This window comes from Penicillium arizonense, assembly GCF_001773325.1.
Source record: "Penicillium arizonense strain CBS 141311 chromosome Unknown PENARI_contig115, whole genome shotgun sequence".
NCBI lineage: Eukaryota > Fungi > Ascomycota > Eurotiomycetes > Eurotiales > Aspergillaceae > Penicillium > Penicillium arizonense.
The window spans coordinates 1-11848 of NW_019173392.1; the positions used below are offsets into that span (position 1 = coordinate 1).

General features: G+C 46.2%; 5 protein-coding genes across 5 annotated transcripts; 2 read left to right on the forward strand and 3 right to left on the reverse strand.

The window, feature by feature from the left end:
- Nucleotides 1–883: 883 nt before the first annotated feature.
- On the forward strand, nt 884–1985 carry PENARI_c115G03516 (DUF2841 domain-containing protein; the record flags this gene model as incomplete). Its single annotated transcript, XM_022637907.1, has 4 exons — nt 884–1011; nt 1099–1172; nt 1227–1412; nt 1459–1985. The coding sequence occupies 4 exons, from the start codon at nt 884–886 to the stop codon at nt 1983–1985; spliced, it is 915 nt and encodes a 304-aa protein (XP_022482236.1).
- A 2454-nt stretch (nt 1986–4439) lies between these two features.
- On the reverse strand, nt 4440–4939 carry PENARI_c115G02182 (uncharacterized protein; the record flags this gene model as incomplete). Its single annotated transcript, XM_022637906.1, has 4 exons — nt 4440–4497; nt 4559–4601; nt 4655–4712; nt 4796–4939. The coding sequence occupies 4 exons, from the start codon at nt 4937–4939 to the stop codon at nt 4440–4442; spliced, it is 303 nt and encodes a 100-aa protein (XP_022482238.1).
- Nucleotides 4940–6651: 1712 nt separating this feature from the next.
- PENARI_c115G09179 (uncharacterized protein) lies at nt 6652–7310 on the forward strand (the record flags this gene model as incomplete). Its single annotated transcript, XM_022637908.1, has 2 exons — nt 6652–6790; nt 6901–7310. The coding sequence occupies 2 exons, from the start codon at nt 6652–6654 to the stop codon at nt 7308–7310; spliced, it is 549 nt and encodes a 182-aa protein (XP_022482237.1).
- A 335-nt stretch (nt 7311–7645) lies between these two features.
- On the reverse strand, nt 7646–8189 carry PENARI_c115G09189 (ribonuclease III domain-containing protein; the record flags this gene model as incomplete). Its single annotated transcript, XM_022637909.1, has 2 exons — nt 7646–7899; nt 7946–8189. The coding sequence occupies 2 exons, from the start codon at nt 8187–8189 to the stop codon at nt 7646–7648; spliced, it is 498 nt and encodes a 165-aa protein (XP_022482239.1).
- A 3045-nt stretch (nt 8190–11234) lies between these two features.
- Nucleotides 11235–11822, reverse strand: PENARI_c115G02021 (uncharacterized protein; the record flags this gene model as incomplete). Its single annotated transcript, XM_022637905.1, has 2 exons — nt 11235–11613; nt 11674–11822. Coding segments are annotated over 2 exons (528 nt in total), but the record flags the coding sequence as incomplete, so codon positions are not given.
- Between the last annotated feature and the right edge of the window lie 26 nt (nt 11823–11848).

An 11848-nucleotide genomic window follows, 5' to 3' on the forward strand; every position in this document is an offset into this window, starting at 1 on the left:
AACGGTTCCAGCTAGGATATCCGCTTGGCTGCAGATGTCGGCTTCCGTGGCTAACTTTGATTGTTCGATGATACCTACAATTGTTAGACCAATTATTGACTGGCCGAATTATAAGGGCCCCTCTCTATAAATCCCTTCATCTCCTGCTTTTCCTTTCACACAAAATATCCACCATTCAAGCGCCCTGCTTGTCCAATCAACCATCCAAATGTCACTGGCTACAAATTCTTCGGATGTGATCATCATTGATTCTAAGCCTCCCTCCCTGTTCAATCTGACAGCCAGTAAGACTACTGTTGCGAGCGCTCGTCCAAGGGTTTGAGTTTCAATTCCTAAGGAAAACCATACTATCATTCGTCTTAAGCGGCTTTTGCTTGTGAATACGGGCTGATATAGTATTTAATAGCATCCCCGTCGTTACAAAACCGTGATGAGAGGGGCTTTCCTCATTTTGCAGTTATTTACATCGATCAAGCAGGTAATATCCGCCATAAAACTTCGACTTCCATCTCTAAAAATCGTGACCGCATCCTGTCACCAGAAGTCACAACCCGATTTCTACAAGCGGTCTCGGCATTCGAAGATAATTCAGATAAGATTCAATGTTGGTGAAATCCTTGACTGCATCTTGTTTGTTAGACTAACCCGAAGAACTGGAATAGGTATACAGGCAACGCCGCCTCTCGGGCTGCTAAGTCGCGGAACCTCTGCCCAACCCAAACAAACCTATAACCTTCAACCAGCGGGGCTATCACAGACTCAGGCTCATATCGCTAGACAAATAGCCCCAGCACCTCATGAATTGCCAGTCCAGTGGCCTGAAAAGCTAGTCCATCAATCTGTGAGAACCAGTGTATCTTCGCAGGATGAGGTTACACCACAAATGGCAGAGACCGTGTTAAATTCCAAGAATATTATGATCTCTCTTGGGAACCCAAGCGTTCTTCGTCGGTACTACGAAAAGGTTTTCGAAAATCTGCTACAGACGAATTGCAGGATTCTTGCAAAAGTGTATGTCAGGCTTGTCGAGCCGCGGAAACAGGTCAAATTTCCCTACAATGGGCGAAAGAATTTGGCAGGGATAACATACCAATGCAGTCCTGATGAGACTAAGCCGCCATGGTGGCCGCTTGAAGTGCGACATCGAGAGCCAGATCATCTGTACAAAGCCGGTGAGTACTTTCCTTCTCTCTGCGCGTACCGACATACCTTGACTATCGATCTAGAACGAATCGAGCTGCTCATTCATATTCTTTGTGAATTACGCGCCAGCCACGGAGTCACTGCGCGCAGATTGAGAGCGGCAGATGAGATCATCCGACGACAGATATGTCCAACCGATCGAATAAATCTACTTGATGAACTATACTACGTGCGAGAGAATGAAGAGAAACTTCTCGATGGTACTCACAGTATGTATGTCTCCATACCCGTGGAGCTTATTCTGATTATTTGCAGGCGTGAATGCGAGAGTTTCAATTTCGCGGGACAACGTGCCGAACGACTTGGAACTTACCATCATTCAAAATCCCATTTGCGTAAGAAGCTCCCCACGCAGCCAGATGTCTGAAGCACAGCCGATACCTCAAGATCCTCTCATGCTCAGCGGGCCAATCCGAGAGGTTGCACACATTGTGCCACTCGATTCTGGGGCGCCTGATAGCGAAACAACACGGTCTCCTCACCAGATGTCCTTCAGTAGCCCTCGGTCTATTCCAACTTCCACGTCTGTATTCCCTTCAGATTTCGAGTACGGCAATGATTCTCAGACAAGCTACCTCTCTACTTCAAGCTCTGTGTGTATGGAGCATTACTTTCTTAGTGACCTGGACTATCAGTCCTATCTGACAGACCCTTCGCAAGAAATACTAGCCCATCGACTAGAACATCCCGCAACCAAAACCCGGCCTAGAATTGAAACATTCAGAGAGTCCGTGAACGTTGATGGATTCAATCAGGCCCTGGAGGGATGTGCGTGGTACTGATGTTAGAGACCCTTCTCGGTCGGTAGCGATAGTCGATGTATCTTCAACAACAGAGAGCACAAAGCGCAAGTGATTGCCAAAGTTTCGGCCGGCATTAAGCTACTCAAGACAAATATTGCCACCCTCATAGCCAAGCCAAAGCCAGGGTAGATTCTACGACCCTCTTGGGTCAGATTTAGGTACACCACTACGTCAGTGGCATCTCCATTTCCCTTCTTTTTTTTTAGTTCCCTACAGATGAGAACAAAAGTTTCAATAAAACATCATTATTTTTACTTTTTTGTTTTTATTTTTGTTTTTGTAAACTAAACATATCTATGTGGTTTTACAGCAATAGGATCGATCCAAATCCGTTTCACTACTTCCAACCACTCCTCGAAATACGTTAGTATTTATGTAAATATATTTTACTTGAAATGTACATACGGAGAATTTACCGCTTGTTGCCCCTTTCTCCTCTCCGCCCCCCTTTTTCCTTCTTAGAATTAAATATCAACTACAGCATTGACTCTTGCACCATCCGTCTTCGGGTCATCATTTTAAACTTTCTCTTCTGCCCTATCTGTCTGGCATCAGTCTGAATTCTCTCATCCCGAGGCGCTGAAGCTCAATACCCCATCTGGTATCTCCTTTGACCAAGTATGAAAATGCGGCCACAGATTGGCTCTGGAGAAGAACTCAAGCTAAGGCATTCCGATAGTTGTGTGCCACAAGGACACAACATGATATCTTTTCTAGTCCATTCTCTGTATGCAGACGTGACGTACCGTTCACAGATACTATCAGCTGATCGATCTCGCCTATCAGGAGACCTCAAAATTAGGCTTCCCATATCAAGAGTTTGCAGTGACGTATCGTGATCACAATACGGTTTTATAGCAAGTTGTAAAATGGGACCAGAACCGAAATGCTTTGCTTGCAATGGGAACCCGGGGGGTGGCAAGCTCTACTATTTCCTTCCTTACTTCCCGCCGATGAAGCACTATTCTGGATATAGCCGAGAAAACGACTCACAAAATGAGTTTGAATCTAAAATTTTCACCGTCGTGGCCATCATATTTCGCCAATGACTTTGCACATCGTATGTTGAACTACGTTGACACATGGCTCATCTTTTATGATATGAAGGTATGAACGGGTCTAGAAGATGAACAGGAATGCTAACTTCTTTTAAACAAAGAAAACAAAAAGCCGGTCCTGATGAACATGTTTCAACGCAGTGGTGAAATCATGTGGAATTGCCAACAAAAAGGTGCTCCTATTGCTGTGTTCAATTCAAAGTCGTTGACTCTGCACAGCCACCTTTCCAAAAGTGCATCAACAAACGTGGGCCTTGTTAATCTTCAAACATTTGACTCATGCGATTGGCGGGAGTCTGAGACCAGCTCAACGGACTGAGCAATGCGTCATAAACATATGGTTATTTCTTGATGCAACGGTAGGATCTTTTTCAGTTGACCGGATATTGAAACGGTCTCCTAAACTCAACCAACCTAGACCTGCGAATTCACTTACTGCTGTCCATTTGACCAGTTCCTTACCGCTTCTTCCACTTGCCTTAGCATCACCATGTCCCCACGTAGCCCATCGGGCTGGCCAGAATGGGAGGAGAAAATCTGGTCCTTGGCTGGATGCCCATCGAGCGCTGCCAGTGGAAAGCCCGCTCCGACACATATTATGGCCAATACAGGATGGATCGAAATTAGTTTCACCACTTTTGTTCTCACAGAATCTGTCTCGAACCCGGTTCCGAAACACCCTAATCCATTACAGGGTTAGCTCGGATTCAAATACTGAATCGTATTGAAAGATATTCTCAGTGATGGAAAGTTTCGTAAATTTACTGTAATACTTTTGCAGAGAATACTGGCATCTGTGTTGAGATGTACGATTGGACTAGCTGAGTTGCTGCTAACAAGCATCCGATTCACGAGATTGTTTAAGTCTGAACCCCAATATCAAGTACTTCTCGACCTATTTATAGTGATAAAATACAATAACCGAGGGTTCAGTGGAGTATGCAATTGTTAATAATGATGAAAGGTCCACCACTGCCCTAGCTGGCCCTTGCACATGAATTCTGAATGTGATATGCCTGAGGCATGGATGCTGATATCACAACAATCTGAAGGTCCGGTGAGTATGAAAGTATATAAATCAGCTTGACTCCCGCATCAGCACCTATCTGTGAAATCCGCTCAGAGCTTCGTTAAGTGGTTTTGCATAAATCATACTGCGGGCCCAGAATGATTATTCCCCATAAGAACGTTGTTCACCTCAATTGTATTCCACTGGTTGATGGTCCCGACCGCACAATATTGATGATATGATGGACGTCATCATCATTAGATTTCCGGATTGCCCTTGGAAAGTCGTCCAAAAACCTCTGATAGAAACCAAGTTCTTCTTCCATCTTCCTTACGTAGCTTTTGCGTCGCTTGTCGGAGCTCTTATCTAATATGCAAATAGAGCCACGCTTCGTGCATTCCAAGCACGGATTTCCAGAACTGCACTGTTGTTTGAGACATCAATAAGTTAACAGCTAAGTATGCGATATGATTCAGGATCCTTACTTTGGTCCGCCGACGCTGACACTCTTTGCAGGCTGCTGAGAGTCTTCGCATTTTAAAATCGTCTTGTAATACCATTTTTCCCGATTCTTCATCTACCGAGGTTTTGGTAGTTGGCGTATGAGGTCGAATCAGCCTGAGCTGGGAAGAAGACATCCTTAAGTGTTTAGTATAAAGGTAGACGTAGAGTAAAAGGTGAGCGGGGAATAGGAGGTCGGGGGAATTCATAATATGACTCACATCACAAGCAGTGAGAATAGCGGAGCAGGTGGGGAAAATGAGGGACCGCGCAGCAGTACGAAGTACAGTACCGTGGGGTAGGGCGATAATGTTGTGAATCAGGGTTCCATGGTTTAAGCAGTTGGGGCTTAAAGATGTAATCATCGTGGTAATGGCTGCCGCATATATCTATTCTTAAATCCCTACAATGTCTGTTGGCGTAAGTGGATGCCGTCAGCGGGGGGTAGACATCTCTAATATTGCATACAGCGTCGATCATGGGGGGGACGCTAAAGTCATGGGAAGCATAATGCCAATGCTATTACAAGAAGCACTACCCACTACTCGGGCCCTTTTAATGCTTAGCTAAGCTAGTCGCCCCAAACACCTCTGGTGTTGGGGCTCCGGTTTTAGACCATACTTTTGGGCCCGATTTTGGTGCCTAACCATACTTTTCACCCACCTACGTCTGGTTGGATTTGATTGGATGGGTGGTCGAAAGCAGAGTGGTCTCTATAGCTGAAGCATACCATTTGTTTTCGACCCACGCCCTAAGTCACGAGGAAAATAAGTTTCACACGACCGGAATCACGAGCGGGGACTGTCGATCAGTAGCGGAACCGCAAATCATTTTGACAACTTAGTTTGGATGAACCATGGAAACGCGCGCTCGGTGAGAGAATGCGGTTGTCATGAAAGATTCAAGTTTGAACTTAATCGAAAGCTTATCTACAGACTTCTGGCCCACTTACTTTGTAGGTTGCTTGTGATTAAGCCCTACAGCCCAAAAGAGAAGTCAAGAGAATTAGGGAAGAATCACCACAATCCCGGCCTCGTAATATATAGGATATTGTAAGGGGCCAGAGCTTTGTTGAAAGATTCTGTATATTCAGCGTCATGATCAAAATGCGCAGGGTGCTTGAAATAAAGTTTAGGGGCCGCAGGAGGGCCGGCCCACAACGACGACTCATGTCAGGGACCCAATCGGTTGCTTGGCTTCTAATGCAAAAGCCGGAAGACTTTATTTACGTAAGCTCATGTGGTCTGTCCATAATTGGCATAGATCTTTATAAGCTGTCTGCTAGAATTATCAGACTGGCGATCGGATTGGGCAGATGGAGAGGGTGTGTCTGGCTCAAAGAGAGTATAATCATCAGGGGGAAGGTTGGTGCAGGAGAAGATACATAGCTTCTAGAACGTTCTACAGACCAAATAGACAAAGAGAAGCTTGCCACTTGACAGGGGAGCTTACTCTGTTGTGAGAGCAACTAGGAGAACACAACCACGGATCGGGGTTTAGCCTACCATTCTGTTGCCAGAAATCCGCGTGATATTTCAAATACCTGACCTGCCCTAGCAGTGCCTCCTAAGGAACAAAGACCTGTTCCATTTCCAGGCTGACTGCCATCAAGTCTGGGTTTGCGGACCGTGTCTGGACCACAATTAGAACCTCCTTGATCTACTGTCCCATGGGTCATTGCTGGGATCTGCGCAGAACCGTACCTGGGTCTGTCTAAATTCACGCGCGGCGTTTTATTGGTGCTACCGGTGTTTCTTGTGTCCAGGGTCTCATCATGGTATGATAGTAGCGTTGCATTCTCGTGAGGTGGGTGGCGATCGAGGAGAACCTAGCTCGTGAGCCTTGGTTGCAACGGTTCACATGGTTGTCCTGGAAACTAGGCTCAGTTTCCTGTGGAAGGCTTTCCAATAAGGTCTGGACTTTTGGTTATTCTCTCCCAAAGAAAGACAATCACCACCCTGGGTTTGAGAGTATGTCAGTGTCTGTGCCACCACGTAGTAAAGATTCCAGTAAAGACAACGTTAGTGGGCTGCGAGTACACAGGAGAGAAATAACATTCAGCAGCGCAGGGCTGGGGATGGAAAGAATTGATTCTAGCGAGACCAAAGGGTCATCCGGCCAACCGCAGGTACAGTTCAGCGTTTCTGTCGACCACAAAGTCTCCAACCCATTATTTCGGAATCTGTTGAAGCACTTCAACCCTCATGAAAGAGACGGTGACCGTGGCTGAAACGGGCAGATGTAGAGTGCCACCGCGTTGAGCGATTTAATTGCAAATTTCATTACCAACTAGATCCTAGGTTATACAATGCCTCCCTGAATTTAGGTGTCGCCACTGGAGCTATTATCGATGGCTTCATTGTGAAATTCCACCCATGGCGCTATATCTACTACGTCGCTATTGCTATCATTGGCGGTGTCACCCTTATTGTATACGCGACATTCCCGGAGACGGCGTTTACCAGAAACCTAGCATCGAGTGACACTATCACTACATTGACTGCCTCTGGTGAGCGTGTCCGTCACAGTACGAAAGGCGAAGAGGCTGGTGATTCCGAAATCCAGGAAGTTGCCCCTAACGAGTCTGTTCATAACCGCGGATGGTTGATGCAAGGCCTCAAATTGTACCACGGCAAGTACACCCATGAGTCGATCTGGCAGATGGCAAGCACTACAGACGATGATGAAAACAGTTTCAGCTCTCTTGAATTCGGCGTTGAACACTATCTTGCATGACATCATCCCTTTTACGGTCAGTTAACCCCAGACAGATACAAGTAAATAAATACCAGAATGACTGCGTACGGATAGTACCGTACTCACACGAAACTTTTGTACTTTTGCGCACCTGCGACCTCACTGGCGTCTCCGTGACCACCATATATCCAGCTATCTCACACCACTGTTTCTGTTTGAAGAAGAGGACAGTCATGACGTGTTATCTCCAGAAATTTAGGAAAGGCTCGGGTTCGAACTTCGGCACAAGGCGCTTATACTCTCGCTCTTGGGATGCATTCTTCGAGCGACGCGTCGGCCCATTTGTTGTCACTTCAAGTGATGAGTCTCACCCTTTAGGTGCAATCGTTAAGGTTCGCCGGATACAGGCTGATTTTGCTCATAACATTGTTCACCTTGCGTAAGTTTTCCTCCGAATCAAGCCAGACAGCACCCAGGATTGCCTCCACCATAGTAGCTAATGCATGATCTGGCACACCTCTCTCAAGGTCTAGTCTTTGGTGGATGAACTTCTGTAAACCCAAAGCTTTAGCCCGAGAGGTCAAGTACTTATTGCAGGCGTAAGCCTGAAGCAGATTTGTGCCTTGCTCTACGTGGTGTCAATACAGTGTCCTCGATAGCAGGAGCAGACTTACCAGTGGTGTTACCCTCGCAGTACCAACGACGAAGTAGCATAAGCGACAAAATCGTGTCTCCTAACAAGGCCAACCTCTCGTTTCCTGCGGTTCCTGGTCCGACCTCTTCTAAAGCCTCATCCATCAAGCCTCGATCTTGAAAATGATATCCAATTAGGCACTCAAGTTCTGGCTCCATCCGGTATTGATTGAATGTTATAAAGCGCCAGTCAAGACTGTGGTAGGTACCATATCTAGGAATCATGTTGGCTTTCGGCCGGCATCGTGAGCTATATAACAGTCCTATCGCCGTGACCGAGGTCTGAATGGTCTTACGTCGGTATGACCGTTAGATAAAAGTAAGCACCAATATGGTTCGTAAACCACTTCGATATGTTCTTCTTCCGATTTTCGCCCATTCAATCTCAGTCACATGCGAAGAGCGGTCATCATGGACCTTAGGTAGCCTATATATCGCCACCGGAAGAGCATAAGTACATGACGTGATACACCCATGCCCATACGAGCAAGAGCACCTGAATGACAGGTGAATCGCAGACAAAATTGAACTGACAACAAACAGTTGACTTACTCCTCTTGTCTCGTTTTTTTGAATGTCGATCGCGGCCCCCAAACGCAGTTAGGTCCACGCGGCTTGGGCCCCTGATTTTAGCGTTTTTAAAAGCCCCTCAGTCCGTTCTCGTGGTAGATTTTACCATTCTATTTCTTGGATCAGAGGAATCTAATGGAGCTATCCCTTCAGTCTTGGCAACGTCCATCTGAAAATGGTGCATCAATTCTACTCGCCCTTGACCAATTGTTCTGATTGACAGCAGGTCGGAACTGGTCAATCAGCAGGAATATAATTGCAATTTGAGGATGCCATCTTCAAATACCACAAAAGATACGAGAAAGCATGATTTCACAGCTACCGACACTCTCACTGAGCGGAGAGGGAACGGCGAGGGCGGAGTATGCAAACGACACGAAATACAAAAAGCTTCAATCGGAACGGCTAATAGCATTGAGAAATCCGCGTCGAGATATTCAGTGTGATATGTACGGCGTTCCTCATAGGCTTCATGAAATACGTGGATGGAAAGATGCATCAAAACTGAAAATATTCCATCTCACCCAATGCAATAGCGTTCGTTTATCGTCACGGTCGCAAAGGCCAGATTCTCATTCCGGTCTCCTCATGCTTGAGTCAAATACGGGGAGCCAAGCTAATCCCGGGAGACGTCCCATAAAGAACATCGGTGCAAGCGCGAGAATTGGCATGTATATGCAAAGCATCCAGCGCAGCGCGAAGAAGTCTCTGATAGAGTTTTCTGTGAATGCTGGTCACATTTCGATGAAGAACGTTGCACCACCTTTGGAGTAGATACGCTCAGACGGATATGATCCAAGGTCACAAGACTAGAGCTGTCGCCCTAGTTCGGAGTCGACTGCGGCAGGGTCCGCTAGGTAGTTGGATTCGATCCTTGTTCGCAGATTCTCTCTCGGTGGGTAACTCGGATCTGCTACCCTCTAGCTCGGAGGGCATCCATGCTTCTTCGGGAGGCACGCTCACCTCGAGTCACGCTCAATTGGAACAGGGATGAGCTGAATGATTATGATGCCTTCGGCGGGTTTTTACCTGAATGTCAAATCCCAATAGTGAGATTCTACTTGAGAAAGTATTTGAATATCAGGGAACCCAGTGACATGAAGGCATCTTTGCTCGGGAACGAATAATAAAGACCTTGCCGGGTTGCGAGTGTACAAATATTTTCGATAGTCTATCAACAATTGACTGGCCAGCTTCACCGCACATATGTCTTACTATGAGATTATTGTGCTGTGACTATTTCAAGCTGGGACTGATGCGAGGATAGCAGAACAGAGTCACTGGTCCCGAAGGGAGAAATGTGGCCTTTTTTATGCGTCCGAGAAGGCGGAAGCAAAGGGCAGAACACTTGCGAGTGTAGGCATCAGTGATGGCCTCGGCTGACGTTGATGGATGGCAGGAGGAAGTTCCGTGTTCCTATTCATGGCACAGCTACTGTGGGCTATCGAAGAGTCGCCATCTGGAACCATCGATGTCTGAGCAAACAGACCAAACCACCGATTAATCGTCCCCTTGCTGCCTTATCTCTCCCTGCTCAATCTGTTGCTTCTTTCCTTTCGCAACTAACCTTTTTCAGTCTTTACAGTGTCAAGAACGCTCATTGTCTTTATCAACCCATCCATGATCAACTTGGTGACGAAATGCAGCACTAAGAGGCTCTCAATGTCTGCCATTTTTAGAGCGCTGGGTTAATCAGTAATATCACATGCGCACGCAGTCGACTACTTTCAATTTACCAGTCCCTCAATTTCATCACGCTCCCTCAATTTCATCACGCTCCCTCAATTCATCACTCTCCCTCAATTCATCAGTCACGTGCCCCAGTCATGTGTTTTTGGTACGTTCAATATCAATGAACCTGCGTAAGCGATCGAATTTACCTATCTCTCTGGACGTCTATCCGACGAAGTCTCTTCAATTCACCAGATCTGTTGGGTAGACCAAGACAATACAGCCATATTTTACTCACAACCATATGATTGAACAACCTATCTTGCCCACAAGCTTCTAATCATCACAGAATGAATTGGAGCAAGATTGAAACTTCCACATTAGTATTACACAAGTTTTGACCAAATCCATAGTGATCCAAGCCGGCCAACCAAACATACGAAGAAACGGTTCATGACTGAAACATACGTGTTTCGAACATACCTTCATCGGGTGTAAATTTCCGCAATTGTGGCTCGTCGTAATTTACTGTGGCTGTGCGGTCAAGCAGCTGCCCTCAGTACAATACGGTACATACCGTGTAACGGAATTCCCACTCAAAACTACATAGAAATATATTACCGATCAAGGGGCCATCAGCCAAACATTCAGTCTATCCAGTCTATTCAATCCAACGTCTAGGACATGCTTCGAGACCAGTATATGATGACTAATCCGCGAGTAGGCTTAGAGTATCAAATTCAGCAAATTCGCAATGCCGTGGTGAGCTTGGGGGCCCTAGTGTGAGGCCATCATATCGACAATGATAGCGTTGTTTATCTTTGACAAAAGGGACAGTGAAGGGGGGGAGGTTGGAAATATTTTCATGCTGCGATACATAAGCATGCGATTATACAACTTGGTTGCTGAGAATCTCACACCCATAACTTCCGAAATGTCGCTGGAGTTTGTCTTGCCATGGATATGACCAGCTGTCTGGTTGATATACATGTAAGGCGGGAGGAAACTCGGAGAGAGGGTAAGGGTGTCTCATGTTCGCCAAAGGATGGGGATCGGGGATTCGCCCCCATGAAGGGCTTCATCGCCTTGCAGGCATTGGCAATCACCGGTCATTGCATTGATAGCATCAATAGGAAGCTGGTCTTCTTCCTCGGTATAGACTGGTTGTCCATTGCGCAAGCGACTGATCTCAGACAAGAGCTCACCAATGACATTTCGACGGTATTGCGTCCCAATCTCATATGCTTCGGATTCACGAGCGATGCGTTTGAGTGCCAATCGTCGGTCCTGTAGCACGTGTTGCTTCCGATTCATGTCGATCGCTGCTGAAAATAATTCATTCTCTCTGGACATTATTGAGGTCCACTCCACGTCGGAAAGAGCTCTTGATATAGAGAATTCATCCAATCTGGTGAAATAATAAGATATTGACGGCCGATCGAGTATCAAGGCTTCATTTTTCACTTACAACACCGAGTTTTCCTCTGCCATGAGTATTGTATGTTCCAACATCTGCAGGCTTTCGCTGAATAGCCGCAATTCCGTTTCTTCGAAGATATCAAAGCTACCAGAATCCGATTCGTGCAAATAGAGCGAGGACGAGTGATCTTTCCACTCCTTGAATGTACCCAAAAACCTTTCAC